The sequence below is a fragment of the Lissotriton vulgaris genome, chromosome 8 (assembly GCF_964263255.1).
Source record: "Lissotriton vulgaris chromosome 8, aLisVul1.2, whole genome shotgun sequence".
Taxonomy (NCBI): domain Eukaryota; kingdom Metazoa; phylum Chordata; class Amphibia; order Caudata; family Salamandridae; genus Lissotriton; species Lissotriton vulgaris.
Window position 1 is genome coordinate 1,413,335,214 of NC_141696.1, and position 17,281 is coordinate 1,413,352,494.

The following is a 17,281-nucleotide window of genomic DNA, read 5'->3' on the forward strand; positions in this document are numbered from 1 at the left end:
ACGGCTCAGAAAATTGACTCTCACCCCTCTTGATTTTGCTTGGATTTCTCACTTTATCTAACATCCCTACCTCCATTTTAATATCTTTGGAATTGATTTCAGATCATATTGTTCCTTATGCTTCAAATGGGTGTCCACAATTCATTTGCTGATATCTTCCAAGGAAATTTCATTGTTAACAGGATGCAGAAGCCAATCAGCATTAAATTTCGTTCTCGCTTCTCTCCCTCTCATGACAACAAAAGGGGAAACGCCTAAAGCACCATGCGCAGAAATTCTGCAAGCCCATACCGCTTTAACAACTTGAATTTCCCAGTTCTCATTGTTTTTCATGGTCAATTGAACAGCATTCTCAATCACTCTGTTGAAGCGTTCTACCATGCCATTGCCACTAGGGACAGTAGACTCAATACTGAAGAGTTTGAAGATCCTGAGAGATGAGTAGGCGTAAAATGTTCCTTTGTGGAAAAGGAGTGTTGTTTAATGAAGCCCGGGACGCATGAAAATGTTTCAAAAGGTCAGAATGTTGTCTGAATACGCGTCGAAATGTTCCTCGTAGAGACATAGGGGCCCATTACGATGTCGGGCGGATTGCCCCCGCCAGGCTGGCTGTAGCCACCGCCGGCCTGGCGGGGGCAATCCGCCTGATATCCACTCCCGAATGCCCCCCCGCCATATTAGTATGGCGGGGGGACAGTGGCGGACGGAAAGACCGTCCGCTGCTTTTCTGCCCCGGTCGCCTTGCGGCCGGGGCGGCAAAGGATTAATACGGTGGCGGTGTCTCATAAACACCGCCAGCCAAATTAGTATGGGATACGTGCCGTACACAGTGTAAATCCCACGTAATGTTGCCAGGAAACAAGACTCTCCAACTTAGAACGTAGTACATAGGGCGTCATACAATGATGTGTGAGCACGTTTTCAAGAAGAACGTCAGTGATTAATAATACCCAAGGAGTGCGGCAGGCAGCAAGATTCCGGACAAGGGAAACAGCAAATGAAGTGCGGTAGCAGCAGGATTTGAAGGCGGTTGAGTAGCGGAGTTGAAGGTAAACAAAATCCTTTGCCCAAACCAGTTTGAGTTTGAGTAGAAAAGCCAAACAAAAGCGGAACGTAGTTTCCCAGCAGTAGAAGTAGTCCTCAGGAGAATTACGACCATCAATCAGCTTCAATATTGATGAAAACCATTAGGATCCTCCAAGGCACAAATGCTGTACTCCCACACGCGTAGGTTCTTGGTGCTCCAGCGTGGAAGTAATCGTCGCCAAATTGTTAAGTATGACGATTCACAAATTTAGTTAAAGTATTTATTAATGCTGGAAACACCAAAGATAATAGGAGACAGGCTTGAACACCCTTCCTGCTCCACTGGCTCCTCGGAAAAACTGTCCTCAAAATCTAGAATTCCCAGTGTAGCTAGAGAACAGCACAAGAAGGAGCATTCAAGAATAAGCAGTACACAACAAGGATTAAGTTGAAACCCAAGAGGCTCTATAGCATCCCAGAGCAAGGATTGAAGGGTTCTCCTCTCTGATGGGGGAGGTGATTTCAGCCACCCCTCCTAATAACATCTGTCAGGGTGTCGGTCGTAGGTCCAGTACGCTCCACATGTATACAAAATGCAGGTTTCTAGGCCTACTTGCCGGTGATGTGACCGCAAGATGCACAGTGGAAAATGCGACTCCGCGGAAGGGAGCGGGGCTGCACCAGCCAAGGTGCCACTCCACTAAATACCTACAGCCCACGGGAATGGTGAGAGGGCGCCTGACCTCACCTGCAGTCATAGTCGACCACCCCCCCTCTGGCTCACCTATGGCCACCGGGGCTGGAGCATCGCTGAAACTCCTCAGCCAGAGCATGATAGTAGAGAGACGCCCGGGAGGCAGCAGCACCGCACAGACTGCAGGAGTGGGCAGAGATGAGCATTATGGGTCCCGGTCCCAATCTGACACTATTTGCCACCTAAGATAATAGCAGATTGTCGTCGCCCTACTGTAATAGCCTCACTACAGTGTGACCTTCTTGCACGCCAGCACTCTGGCATCCCCGCTGTACCCGGGATTCTGGTATCCTCGGATGAGGTACTTCTCCGCTGTAGAAATATTGTACAATTAGGAGTTGCACTTTTAGGAATGGGGAATGCTTGGAAATGCTGTAGTTTCCATACCAAAAAATCAATATTTTCCTCCATTCTGGACAATTTGCTCCACAAGATTCATATTGTCCCCCCAATCCTAAACTAAGCCACTGAAGAATAAGTCTGGGATATCTGTGTTCCCTGTACAATTTATAATCCTTATGTAGCTGGTAACTGCAATTACTTCCCTGATTCTTATAATGCGACTCAAGGTATCTCTTTACCCAATCAGGCATACCTGACATTCACCAACAACAAAATTCTAGAAAGTTGCTTTGTTTAATGACGTCTACTTGGCTTTTAAGCTGTATTGTGGCAACATTTACTAGATTTGCCCTTAAACGACTATTGTAACTAATGATATAATAGTTTGAGGGGCATGACAACCTTTGACTTTAGTTAAGGGATGTGTGGTGGATTCAAGTTGTCATGATAATTAATCATATCACTAAATCCTTTTGGGTGAATCATTGCTGGCTATATTTTATAATCTTGGCTTGAGTGAGAAGAGGGGAAGAGAAATCTGATTTCTTCGTATTATGTTTTTTTCTTCACATATACAAACTCCTTGCATTTTTCCACTAGCGCTGGTCCTTTGTCGTTTGCATTTCAGCAGAAATATTCCATCTCTGTATCAGTTTTGAGGAGATTCTATTATTAAAATTGCAGCAAAATATGTTAGTATTTTTAAATATTTTTTGTTTTGGACGGAAATGTTTTCTTTAATTTTAGCATGAAGCTCCTTATGATATCTTGGGATCAATGCTTCACCTTGTGGGCAAAAAGCTAGGAAGGTTAGAGAAACAATATTGGAGCTAGAACTTGTTGAGAGAAAGGTGTAAGTCACTATGAAGGACTGCATTAAAAATATTGTAACACTTCAACAGTAGTTTAGTTGTTAGTGACACTGGTGCAAATCTAGATCGACGAATACAAGACCTGAGGGAATGCCGTCTTGAGACAGCCAGACATGCACACTTTGAAACCTCAAGCCCAGAAATATTATGACAGCTGGGTTAGAGCAAGTGCAGGCCTCAACAGTACTTTGGAGCGCCCAATGAAGACGCTCCCTCCAATCAGGGCACTGCTCTCACAGCATAAGAGCAGCGCCAGGATTGGTCTAGGGAGTTCCCTGGTAGCCAGCTGGAGTTGCGAGAGGTCAGTAGCCAGAGCTCCTTTCCTAAGGTAAGTTTTACTTTTGTTACATTTTAACTTTATTGGCGCACACGCCCGTTTATTTTTAAATTTTTAAATTTTATGTGTGTGCATGTTTATTTTTATATTTTTAAATTGTATTTTTTAGCGCGCGCCTGCCCCCTTTTCCATTGATACCAGACCGCGACTGCCTTAAGGTGTTCACAAATAAACACATGGCAATACCTACATCTAATGCCTTTATTGATCACATAGGCAGGAATTGGTTTAACTATACACATTCCGTTATATTTTCTTTAGTGTTTCAGTCACAAAAATTTAGATGGAAAGGTCACTTATAAGTAAAAAGGATGCACATTGTTTATTTCTCTTTGGTAAACTCATTTGCTCTCAATATTGCCCACAAATATTCACTTTAATTATTGCTATAAGAAAGTGTCAATGATAACGATAGCTCTTTCCACCACGTTATGGTGAGCTGTCTGTCTGGAAAGGTCAATGGTATAGTTTTGCAGAAGATTAAGATGGCTCAGTAAGGTATTTGCTCATTGCTGATATCTGCATGTCTCGAATTTGACTCATAGCATGCAAACTAAGCCCTCCATCCTTCTGAAGTCGATAATTTGAGTAGAATTAAATCAGTAATAGCACCTTCTCTTTGCAGCACTTAGAAACAGCAGAAGTGCTATTAAAAAACAAGTCATTATCTTTGTTTATGCCCCGAACGTTGCTTTATGCCCACATTTTGAGCGCTCTTTTAATTACAAGATGATCAGTAATTCTGTGGATGGGTTGTGTTTCATCTGGACATGCCAGCTGCTGAACTGAATTTAACCAAAATGTCTCTGTATTTCTCTGGGGAGAAATGAGGAATTACCGGGGAGTCGGTCTGATGTTACCAAATCAATGAGCAATTCAACATTTATCAGGGTTCCCTCGGGATACCCCTTGTAATATCCGGTAATGCCCTCCCCGATATATGTAAATTTTGGTGGGAGGAATACTAGACCTAACCCCCAGGGCATGTAGTATGAAGTTCATAGCAGTGGCGGCCTGTAACTTTGACAACGAGGGGGTGGGCTGGCCATACATATACACTCACCCACTCACATGCATTCACACACACACACACCTATTCACAACACTCACTCACAACAAATTCATATATTCATACATATGTGCATGCACACACCAAATATTCAATAACAGACAACTTACCTCTCTTGCAACTCTGGGAGAGGAATGCCTCGGATGTCCCAGGAGGGGACTCCAACTGCTGCCCCGGGCCAGCCAATAAGGGAAGGCAGCAATCTCACACGCGTCACAGAGTGGGATGGGTTCAAGTGAGAGTTGCTGACCCCACTCCACTCTGTGACGAGGTGTCACTGATTGACACTCGGCTCTGGGCGCTTTAGGGCGGTGAAATCCTCAGCCTGGCAAAGTTCAGCTCAGGAAGCCAGGAGCCTGCGCATTTAGCGCATGCCTTGCTCCTTTGCTCAGCCTGACAAACACTCTTCCTCTCTAGTAAAAGGGTTTCTTATGGAGTGGAAGTCTTTTTCTTCCATATCATACCATACTTTGTGGGCATGGGTCTCTTTTTTAAGAAGTGCCATACTTCGGTGGTGAGGCTCATCTTTCCCCTACTATCTCTAGTAGTGTTTGGAGAGCTTTGGAGACATATATGGATTTGGCCTCGAAAGGGTTGGTCGATCAGTGTCCCTTTGCATCGTCTAGTTGATTGTTGTATTTGTTATATATATGGAGCACTGCAGGAGATCCTTCCTTCCTTCCTTCCTTTTTTCCTCTTCACTCTTCGCTCCCCTTCTCCTTTGTCTTCCTTTCTATTTTTCTCTCTTTCTTTCTCTCACTGTCTTGTTTTTCCTGTTTGCTTTTTCTTTCTACATATTTTCTTGTCTTATATTAGGGTGATGCTTTTGATGGTTATTAAAATTCCTTTGCGTAATACTTTTTTCTTTCATATCCTTATGCAGTATTTAACCCCTTCTGTGCTGATGACGAGCCCAGGCTCGTCATGCAGCACAGTGCTCGTGTGCTGGTGACGAGCCTGGGCTCATCATGAGCCAATCAACGCTCACACGCGGGGATAATTCTCCCGCTGTGCTGAGCGTTCCATTGCGCGGGAGGGCTCATGACGAGCCGAGGCTCGTCACCAGCACACGAGCACCGTGCTGCATGACAAGCCTGGGCTCATCATCAGCACCGCAGCGCGTGTGCGGCCCCCCCACCCCCGCACCGCGGGGGAATTAGCCCCGCGGCGAAGGGGTTAAGAAGACTTATTGGGGACTAGACCATATATGCTATTATTCTTCTTCACTTTCCATCAATTGTATCACTCTTTTATTGTATTCAACTATTTATATGCTTCTTAAAAACGAATACATTTATTGAACAGAAAAAAATGACCCCTTTGCCCATATGGATGGGCCATTGCTGGTCCATAGTGCGTAAGGATGTGAAGTATGAAGCGCTATATAACAATCAAGTAATGAATAGTAGAATTAACTGCTTGGAGAAATGTGGGCACTCTTACATTAAGCATCTCAAGCAGAAATGAGTCCATCTCATAACTTCCGCTAAATGTTTCACACCTCCATTTTTGTGGTACTTACGCACAACTCTGTTATGTCTCTTTCCTTTATTTCTTCTAAGGCTTCAGAAAGACATACCTGGATTGGATTTCATGGACAGCATTAGAAGATTTGCTACAATAATTTATATCACCATTTCGGTGCTCTCAGGTATAATATGATATTTTTATTTTTATATGCGTGTGTAAAAGGTTTTCCTTTCGGTCTAGATAGTAGTGGACACGAACTTGACGTTAGTTTGTATTTCACTTTTGTTAAGGCTTTGTATCCTCCATGGTCTCTTTGAAGGATCCTTCACTGGTTATGAGACAACACTGTTAAAAAAAGGGTAAATGACCACACAGTTTATGAGTTTCAGACGTGTGTTAACATGTGAATAGGTATACAGCATAATATGAAAGACTTGCATGTTGTGGCAAAAGTAGAACCTTGGGTATAAAAAATTTACATTTTGGAGTACTTGAGGCTTAGCGTAGACAGTGGGATTCGGGGGCTGTGAATCTCAAATTTCTCGGCTAAAAAAGCCATGGACCGCACGGTGAATGGGTAAGATTGTCAATGTTCGGGATGAACTGTTCATATGAGGAGCAGGGCCAGCACTGATTTGCAGTAGGTGGGCCTCTGGGTCTGATTTAGAGTTTGGCAGACAGGGTACTCCATTGCTAAAGAGTACTCCGGGGCATATTATCAAGGGATTTATCTCTGCTTTTTTGGCTTTAAAAGCCAAGAAAGCGGAGATAAAATTATCTCCCTATCAGCAACAGGGTGCTAACACGCAAATTTGCATGTTAGCACCCTTTTTCTCTATGCTTCCCCTTGCATCTCTAATGAGATGCAAAGGGGACGGTCCAGAGAAAAATAATAGGAGAAATGTTGTTAAGCGACATTTCTCCTATTATCAAGGATATCGCTAACCCTGTTTACACCTGGTATTTTCCTGACTTAGCCATTATATCCTACGGAAGGTGGATATCATGGCTAAGTTTGTGGGCCCCTATCATCAAGCTAACGCCAAACTTCGAGAGATTATCGTTGCTTTTCCAGCGATAATCTCTCATTTGGCAGTTAGCGTGAGGATTTTTATCACTTCTGACATAAACGTTGCTAATAGCAAGTTATCTCAGCGATAATTTCCAGCGATGCTTAGCGATAAAAAATCGTTGCAAAGCCTAGTTAGCGATAAATATAGTTACTCGTTATTAATATGCCCCTCTGTGTTCTAAATTCAAGGTTTGCCTACCTGATATTGAGTCAGGCGAACTACGAATTTAACACTGATGTTTCAAAACTTCCTCTGACTAGGGGGGCATTGGTGTTAAACCATCTGACTGTTCGGCTTATCTAGAGTAGAAGGTCAGATGGCTTTTCACTGTCCCTCAACACCAGGTTTACCCTTGTCGGGAGGGGAAGTAAAAAAGTGAACAATTACCCAATACCAAGAAAGGAAGGTCCCACAGTGTGAGGGTCATTATTTTTTTTATTTTTTCAAACGCAGTGTCCCATTTTGGAAGTTTGTTCCTGAAAGATAATAAAAACTTTGGTACCTTTTAATGGACAGCCGTCAGGTTTGTTCGGCGTCCATCATGTTTGGTGGAGCCATCCATCAAACTTTTCCTACATTGACAGAAACCACCATGAGGGCGGTTCCTGCCATTGTTTAGAGATGTCCACAGGGCTGGTGAACATCTCTATATTTAGCAGGAGGAGTAACAGGATGGCAGACGTAAAGTCCTTCGTCACACTATCTGTCTTTACTCCATCTGCCAAACCCTGAATAAGTTCCTTTGTCTAGTGTGGCACAGTGGGCAAAAAATGATGGGTTGGAATGCTACCCCAAGCTATTGCTAGTAGTTAGACGCTTTTTAAGCATTCGTCCAATCACCTTTTGGGTGTTTGATTGCCAGTAGTATGCCTGGAAGTCGGAGACTTGTGCAAAAATAACAGTTGATGGACAGAATGCAGAACAATGTCATACATTCACCCCAGCTATAAAAAGAGAGAGTTTTCCCAAATAAACCCAGAAAGGACCGGGAAATATCAAAAACAAATAAAGAGAATTCCTTTCTGCGTGTTTCAATTTTAGGTACTAGTGTACGTCATATGCAGTAACATTTATTTAGACCAATTTCATCATCATCTCCCCATACAGTATCTTTAAATCAGAACATGAAATTGTATGTAAACTAAATAATTTTTTTATTTAAAAAAAGTTTTTCATATACTTGGTTAAGCAATTCATTAAAAACAAAATCATACAGTTATACTTAAAAAAACATATTAAACATATTTTCCAAGTTTTACCATATATATTTCTCAGTACATAATATAAACAATCAATTTATACAATTAAAAATCCTTGTGTCGACGCGTTTCGGTGCTTCGTTTTTTACAACACCTTCCTCAGGACAGTTTTAAAAACATCTTCTTTCTAAAATAAATACATACAATTAGTTAACTTATATTGGGTGGGGAGATTAATGTTCTTACTCATGGACTGTAAGAGAAAAAAGGTCTAAAAAGGGTCTTACATTCGTAACAATTTAACTTTGAGGTACCAGAATTATCCCAGAAGTATTAATGAATGTCGAACCTCCGCTTGCACTCTGTTATGTCATCAGAGGATCTGCACATAAATAACATAGTTTTAAGATTTAACAAACAAGTGTTGGATTAATTGTCTGTTGAACAAGGACATTTTACATTGTCGCTTACTTGTAGTTTGCGTAGGGATATTACATTCCGTAGCAAGGGCTGTGTTTCCACTGACTTTAAAGTTTGTTGCTTTTGTTTATTGCTTGCCCAATCGGATTCCTTTACTCCTCATAGATTCCCGCAGTGATCCTACCTCTTTATTATTTGAGGGGATCTGCACCGTCTAAATAAACAATAAGTAGTTTCAGGCGAAATATTGTGTACTTCTAAAGTTGGTACATACAAATCGATCCTTATCATTATTGTGGGTATGTTAAAGTTCACCGATACATACGATCCACATCGTAATTAGAAATAATTACTACTTGGTCACCCGGACACTATTTATATTTAAGTTACTGAGTAAGAAAATGACCAAGTTAAAAAACATAGCAGACCAGACTCAAGGCTGCCAGTCCAATTCCCAAGCAAAGAATGTATTTATTTGTGGGTGCACTTGATGTCATAAACATAAGGTGTGCCCGTTATGGAATAGGGCGGAGCAGGAACATGGGTCAATTCACCTGCCAGCTTGCTCTGGGCACGTTGATTATGAACTCAAAGATAAGCCACACCCTAAAGAAATGTTTCATTATCTAGCAGTGACAAGGTTCACGGCAACCCTAATCAAAGAATAGATAGACTGACATCATATGGACTTGTCACGCTTTACACTCCTTTCTTCACGGGAGCGCGCTGGTGAAGTGCTTAGCTTTTGCTTGCACAGTTCGACATCCTACTTCGTGGCACACTACTCCTGTCTGATGCCATGTGTGATCTTGGCGCATATGTATAAATCTATGAATGAGATGAGTGTCTCGCTGTGCTTCAGTTACATCAACAACAATTTTTTAAGGGCAGTAAAGTATTGTGCTGGTGTCACTCATCACTTAAATCACCTTATGGCCGCCTCCAAATCATTGCCTGAATAGAACAAAGTAATCTGTAGTGAATGATTTTCAATCATAGCCCGTCCTCTAAGTCCAGTTAAACAGTTATTAGTTCAGTAACTTCTTTTTGGAAGAGATAATCTTATAGATCGGTATCGGTATAGGGCTCGGCCCCTCACGCCATCAGCCCTATAAAAGTCATAACAACTTGGCCTCCCAATTGATTGGACGCTCGAGGCTTACTTGAGTGGCTCTATGGGATTTCTGCTACTCGCTCGATTTAATTTGCGCATCCCGCGCATTTTAATGTAATTTTATCACTTGTGTTCCTAATTAAATTCCTAATTAAATTTTTGTTGTGCAGGTACTCCTGTTGATGCGCGCTGGGCATTATTAGCGCTCGGCCCCTCACGCCATCAGCCCTATAAAATGGCACCCCCCTATAGGGAGCGCAGCGGACGGGCGCAGCGGGCACGCCGTCAGCGTGCCGAAGTCGCGCCAAAGTCCAGCCCGCCTGCGCCCGTCCGCGGCCAGACGGGCCCAGGGCCCTGGGGCGCTGCCCCCTCCATCTCTTACTCCCCTGCCACACTTAGAGGCCTACAGCACCCTCCTTGCACCCTTCCGTCTACAATTTGGGACAGCCTTGTATCCCTCGGCATCTCGGCTGACATACCTTCTCCCAGGCTTACCCATAAACCCTCGTTGGCCTCCACCCCGCCCGAGACTCTTATTCGTATACTTTACCTTAACACACGTTCCCTCCCCCAACATCACGCCGATATTTTTCTCCTGCTGACAGCTGAGAACCCCGATGTCCTGCTGCTTACTGAGACCTGAGATCTGATCTGATCTTTCCCTTCCTGACACTCTGGCTGCCCTGCCCCCTAACTACTACATGTTGAATGCCAACCGGCCTACAGCTCGTCGTGGCGGGGGGGGGGGGGGGCAATCATACGGAAAGATCTGACATTCATTGCATCTTCTTCTCTATGTCTCCCTGAGGTTGAGAATCTTGTCATCAGCCTGGCAACGGAAGCTGGTGCCTTGACTCTCATCGTCCTATATCGTCCCCCCACCCCTATGCCCCTGTTCCCTGCTGCCCTCAGTGAACAGCTCGCCGCCCTGATGACCTCTTCTGCCCGCATCGCCATGTCCTGTGATTTCAATTACTGGTTCAACCATACCGATGCCGGCCCCCACGCCACTGAATTGTTTGAGGCACTCCTCAGTCTAAACCTGACCCAGCATGTCACCACCCCTACTCACACCGGGGGCCACATCCTGGATCACATTTGGACGCAAGGGGTATCGCTCACTGGTCCGAATATCTCTCCCTGCGTTTGGTCTGACCACTCGTTGATCGACTCCTCTATTTCTGTAAAGGGCCTGGTCAAGCCACCCCCGCTGGAGGGCGGGATTGCTCGGAAATGGAACGCTCTTGATTCCTCTGCCTTTCTCTCCTTCCTTGCGGAGACTCAGCCCCTACCCAGTAACAATCTAGGCGTCAACACACTGGACGCTAATATTGCTCACTGGCTCACTACCGCTAGTGACAAATTCGCCCCCCTGTCCCGTTTCCCCCGCTCACGCCATAGCAAATCCCACAAATGGTTCAACTCAATACTGAAATTACAACACCTTGAGCTGCGCCAATTGGAGCGCAGGTGGAGGCGTAATTATTCTAGCACAGACAGGGAGGTGTACGTGCTTGCACGCAAAGCATATAAAAAAGCCATTATCACAACTAAGTCTGCTTTCTTCTCTGAGAGAATATCAACAGCCCCCAACAAATCCAAAGAGATATTCAAGGTCCTCGGCGAACTAACATCGGAAACCAGGACACTCCCGAATTTGCCCCCTTCCGCAGAGTCATGCAATGCCTTGAACACCTTTTTCATCGACAAGATCTTGGCAATTAAAAATTCCATCCCTCACTCCCCTCTCTCAGTAATAGCTGCAGTCCCTCCCATTAACACCTCCACTCTGATTTGTTTTCCCACACTCGACCCCGACTCCCTAGCCAAGCTGGCCACTCGTGTGAAATCTGGCTCCCCCAAGGATTGCTGTCCTCCTTCTGTGTTTCGCGACATGTCATACTTTTCGGCACTGCATCCTACCCCTACTCAACACTTCCCTCAATTCCGGCACAGTCCCTAGATCTTTCAAGGAGGCTGTACTGGTGCCCTTGCTAAAAAAAACTGGCGCGGACCCAGCGGTCCTTGCCAACTATCGGCCCATCTCTCTCTTGCCCTACCTGTCTAAAATCCTGGAGGCACACGTGACTACTTGCCTCTTGCAATTCATCGAGGAGTCCAACTTCCTGGAAATGAACTAGGCCGGCTTCAGACCAGCCCATTCCACCGAGGCTGTGATCCTCGCCGTGTTGGACAACCTCAGATGTAATGCCGACAGAGGACGCCCCAAGGCATTGGTCCTACTGGATTTGTCGGCGGCATTCGACACGGTGGACCACAACATCTTACTCCACCGTGTCGAGTCCGCGGGCCTGCCTTGTCCTAGGTTAAGTCTTTCCTGGAGGGTAGATTCCAAGCAGTCAGTTTGGGTCCCTACAGCGCCACCAGTGCTCCTTCATCTTGCGGGGTTCCCCAGGGTTCTTCTCTGTCCCCCCTCCTTTTTAATTTGTACCTTCAGCCTCTCATCCACTCCCTGGGCAGTTGGGACGTCACCGTATTCAATTACGCTGACGATTTACAAATTATTTTTCCCCGAGTAATCTGTGCCTCAGGAGTCTCTGGTGCAGATCACAAACATTCGGAATGAGACAGTGGAGTCTGTAAAGTCTCTTTCTCTACGCGTGCCCCATCAGAATAGGAATACAATCAACCCTGGGCCGTTTTCAGCCTTTTTGGGCCTCATCAGTGAGGTGTCGCCTGAATCTTTTGTCACATAAACCTTGGTTTGCACATTTTGGGCACTTTCTTGATATTGGGTCATTTTATGACTTGTTATTTCATCACCAGATCTGTATTTATAGCTTAGAAAGATGATTTTATCATTAGCATTGGGTTCTTTCTAAAGCCTAGGTAGGACAGTTGGGTCACCCTGGCCCCTTATCAGGGTGACCCAACTGTCCTACCTAACCTGAGGGATATCTCTGCAGTCTGAGGTCTGAGACTGAGATTGTTAGATGTGTATAACTTTTAATTTTTCCACTCTTTTAGTTCATATGCATTTGGTCGTATTCTATGGCAGATAATTCACTTGGAAGTGGCAGGATGGCAAATATAAGAGTCTGGGAGTCAGAGGAAAGGTGCTGTAGACATTTCAAGACACAATAGAAGGCAATGCCAAAGTGCAAGCACAGATCATTTGCACTAATAGCCATTTTTAGGTCGATCGTGGCAGTGCACATGCGCTGTATGCAAGACATGCTGTATTCTATATAGTGCTTTAATCCCTCCTGCAGCTTACCATAGGTTGACTCCAGCTTCACTCTTCTTTGCTGCCTCGTAATTGGTTACGCTCTTTAACCAAGGTGTATACTCAGTGTTCTGTTCCATGCCCCTCCCAGCCTTGGCCCCGTGCTCGTATCTTTCTTATTGCCCAAATGTAACACACCATCTAATTTATATCGTGTAGTGAGCAGGACTGAAAGTCCAGAAGGAATTGCTCAATCTTGTCACCTTAACTGTGACCCCGGGCCCTGAGGCATCTGTCAGGCTGTGCAGCACTCAGAAATGCCTGGCTTGACTCATACAAAAGGTACTTTGTATATATGTGTTTTTAAACATGTTTTTGGCATACGAAAGTACACAAGTTCATTCGCTGAGTGCCCGCGTTGGCGCCTACGTGTTACGTAGGGAAGCAGGTGCCTCCTTGTTTCTGGGCACCTGTACATAAAAGGATGCAGGCGTGCTCACATGGTTGTGTGCAGTCCAACAGTGCTTTAGTTTGATTGTGTGCTTAGACAATTTTGTGTTCAATTGAGTTTACATTAAAGTCCTTTCCACACTCAGCCACAGTTAATGTTAACACATTCTCTTTGAAAATGTCCATATGGTCTTGCTTCATTCCCTATCGTAAATGATACATTTTTAATTGTTAAAGACTTTCTTACACCATAAAACTTCTCTTTTCACTTGTCGACATCGGAATCTAGTGTGCACCGTAAAGTATTCTTTTACGGAATGGTTTACTCAACTTTAAAGGACACAATAACTTTAATTTAAGGAAGTGGCAGTGTTGTCGAAGTGTGAGTTGCCAATGCTTGTTACTGCTTCCTGGCATGGAGTGCGCGAAGTGAGGTACGGATGATGTGACGTTTTATGTATTTTGTATGAGCATTGTGCTGTTTCTCGTGCCTTGTCTTTCAGTGGCTCCGCTCTAGGCTCTGTTGCAGGATATTGCCTTATTACTTACCGGTAATCTTCATTACTCTTGGTCCCGTTGACCTCGTCCCATTCCTTAAAATATGGAGATAACCATCTCCATGGAGCAGGCTGGGATACCCTACCCACTCCCTCCCACTGGGAGTACATAAGCGGTTCTGAAAACCACTATATACAACTACAGTCTCTTACATGTGTATTATAGATAGAGCCCTATTTTCTCTCTCAACTAGCAGAGTGTTTGCAAAGTGTTTTCTAACTAAGGGCAAGCATCCCTTAAGGATAAGTCCCCTCACTCACCCGAAGGTGACATGCTTCATCATATGGGGCCTCCTTACCAGTGGGAAAATCTAGTCACCGCTGGGAGCTACTACTTCAGGATTTAAGGAAGGAGCTCAGAGATGTTTTAAGTTTTCAAGGAAGTAGGATGGTAATCCCATATGAATGTGATGGATTTGTGATGGGGTCTATGCAGCGCTGTATGAAGGGAAGGTGTGAATTAAAACTGTCTAGATAGAATCACCAATTGACTTTATTAACGTGTTCTACCTGACAGGGTTAAAAAGTGTAACAGCACAGTGGTATGGATATAAACCACTGGTAAAGGTGGGTCGACATGTTTCAGCCTATTGATCAATTTATATGTATCATCGGCTTTCTTCAGGACCAGATATAATACATTACTGCTGCAATCAATGTGAAAAAATAAGCAAAATACATTTTTGATACACCACCAGTATTCCTGCTTAATTCCTTTGCTTGTGTCAGGCTATACTCTGGGTATCTGTTGAAAAAACACAAGATACACAAACACTTTTTTAGGAATAGGGAGAGAAAGACAAGTAGGGCACATCTAACCATATATAATTTTTTATTTAAATCACATGTTTAACTGTACATTGCGCTCAGTCACTAAATTCCAGGGACAAAACCCCGATCATCCCCAGGAGCGAGGTGCACAGGGAGGAAGCAAACCAGCGAAAAGGAGGAGAGCAGCCAGGGAACAAGCGACCCCCCACCAAAAGGAGGCGAGAACAACACTGCAGCCCCCCCCCAGCACCAAGCCCATCCAAAGTGCAACAGCAGACCACAAGCAGCACAGACGGACCCACAGCAGGCTGCAAGAGGGGAAACGCGAAACCACCCTCCGCAGACAGCCAACACAGGGTGCGAAACACCATAGAGCGAAACACAGAGAACGCTAAAAAAGAGTACATGACCACAAATACCAGGCCACAGGGACCCAGCAAGGCAAGAAGAAAGCCACCCTGGAAAAACACCAGGCAAGAACAGGCCAAGAGACCAAACCCAACCGGGAAAGGCACACACAGAGACCCACATGCACCAAACAAATGGAGCAGCAAAGAGCAAGGGCAACCCCCAAACAACAATGCCAGAAGGCAAACCCCCAAAGGAGGATAAGGGGCGAGCAAGCCCGACACCACGGCCAGAGCACGGAACCACGTCAACAAGCACATGAACACAGCCCCAGCCAAACACAAAGCAGAAAGCGCAGCCATGACCACCCAACCCCATGGCCCGCACCCAACGCAAGGAAAACCAAGTGAACAACCCACAGGCAAACACAGGCCCACGAGCAAGCAGAAAAGGGGCCCGCTACGCGGTACTCACCCATGAGGCAGGAAAGGCGCACCACCAGCCCAATACCCCCATGAATCCAGCCCTGGCGCATAACAGGAAACCAGCGCCGGGAGGAGCCAAAGGAAGGTGCAGGAAACCAATCCACAAGACTCGGCACCTGAGGGAGAAAGCAAAGACCAGGCACCCCGCACAAAAGAAAATTGAAAAAGGAAAGAAACACGAATGTGCAGGAAAATCAATGCGCAGGGGCCACATACTGTCAAGCCAAACTCCTCATGACAGCACCCATGGAAGAACAGGAGCCGCCGAAGCGAGCACCAAACAAGGGCAAAAGAAACCGCTACGCGGTACTCACCACAGGGGCAGTCAAACATCAAGATCCAGAGACTGACCCCCAAACACCAGCTCAGGCGCCACCAGGAACGAGCGCCGAGTCAGCAGGAAACCGGGAGCAACAGTCACTCCCAAGCACTCAAGCCGAGATCAGGGAGGAAAGCAAAAGAAAGTCCAGGCGCCCCTGAACAGCTCCAACCGGCATCCAGGAACACCAGGAGCCTCCCCAAGAACGGCCCGCGGTGCTCCAAGCAGCAGCAGCAGCACGTCTCCATGACCAGCCAAGCTACAGGAAGACGCAGCCAACAACCCGGAACAAGCCCGGAGGAGCGGCGCTCCAGCCACTAAGGACCGGCCGCCCACAACGCGGCTCCCGGCAAGGCCGGCAGGCCAGGAGACCGCGGAAGCAGAACGTCGAGAAGCCCTGCAGCACAACGTATCAAGAAGGAGGACAACAGGGACGGAGAGGACAGCCCAGCAGCCAGACGAGACGTCCCTGGAAGTCCACAGCAAGTAAGGAACAGCAAACTCCACAACCTTTCTGACGGAAGACAGAAAAAAAGAACAGGCTGCATGCTGGGTTGGTACCGCTTATTTACTCCCAGTAGGAGGGAGTGGGTAGGGTATCCCAGCCTGCTCCTTTTCTTTTTTTCTGTCGTGTAGATGGTTATCTCCATATTTTAAGGAATGGGACGAGGTCAGGAGGGACCTGGGGGTAATGTCACTGCCCCAGCACTGCACCATCTCTAAGCAGAGTTTTGAAAAGCACTTTGGGAAGACATGCTCCACCCGCTCCTTCCATCCCCCATGTTTCTCCTGGGATGCTGACTCTTCGAAACTGTACAAATATTATGTGCCGGGGTCAGACCAGCCCTAAAAGGAGTATATGAATTTGTAACATTAGTACATTTTTTACATAGCCTACTTCTGCCCACACTAGCTACCACATGTGTGCTTAAAAACAAAATCACTCCATGACAAACAAAAAAAACAAAAAGAAGAACGTCATTTACAATGGCAATAGCTCTAACTTTCATAAATGCGAGACTGATTGCATTGCAAATGCTTGTGAATGGAGCGGTAAAATGTGTGTAATTTATTTTAAACATTTCTTTCACAAATGTTCCGACCATGAACTACTGGAATATTTAATTAGTGTCCATTCAGAACAGCTCGTAAAACAAAAATATGTTTATCCTGCATACCTGTGGCCAATTATGTTGTCAAATAAAACAGCTGGCCCATACTTTCCAAAAATGTCTCTAGGAGAATGACCATCCTAGAGTGTATTTGATAGAGTCAGGAATACTTGTTCACTTGATCTGTGCTGTTTGAATTGGCTGTTTATGTCTCACATGTTTCAGAGTTTTAAAGAGAACTCTGGGGCATATTACCAAGCAATAGCGATAATTATCGCTATTGCTTGGTTAGAGACAAAAATTTACCGCTGAGCTGCGGCGATATTTATTGCAAATAAACCTTGTTATTACCAAGGTTTATCGCAAATGCGATAAA

The 17,281-nt window shown here is 45.2% G+C and overlaps 1 protein-coding gene across 3 annotated transcripts in view; it reads left to right on the forward strand.

Moving 5' to 3' along the window:
• IGSF5 (immunoglobulin superfamily member 5) overlaps positions 1-17,281 on the forward strand; it is a 533,998-nt gene that overhangs the window by 74,521 nt on the left and 442,196 nt on the right. For all 3 annotated transcript variants that reach the window (XR_015299372.1, XM_086935430.1, XM_086935431.1), the window contains exon 2: positions 5,963-6,051. Coding sequence is in view for 2 of the 3 variants with exons in the window: in XM_086935430.1 (XP_086791556.1) it covers positions 5,994-6,051 (58 nt within the window). In the remaining variant the exon portion in view is untranslated. The remainder of the gene's footprint in view (positions 1-5,962; positions 6,052-17,281) is intronic.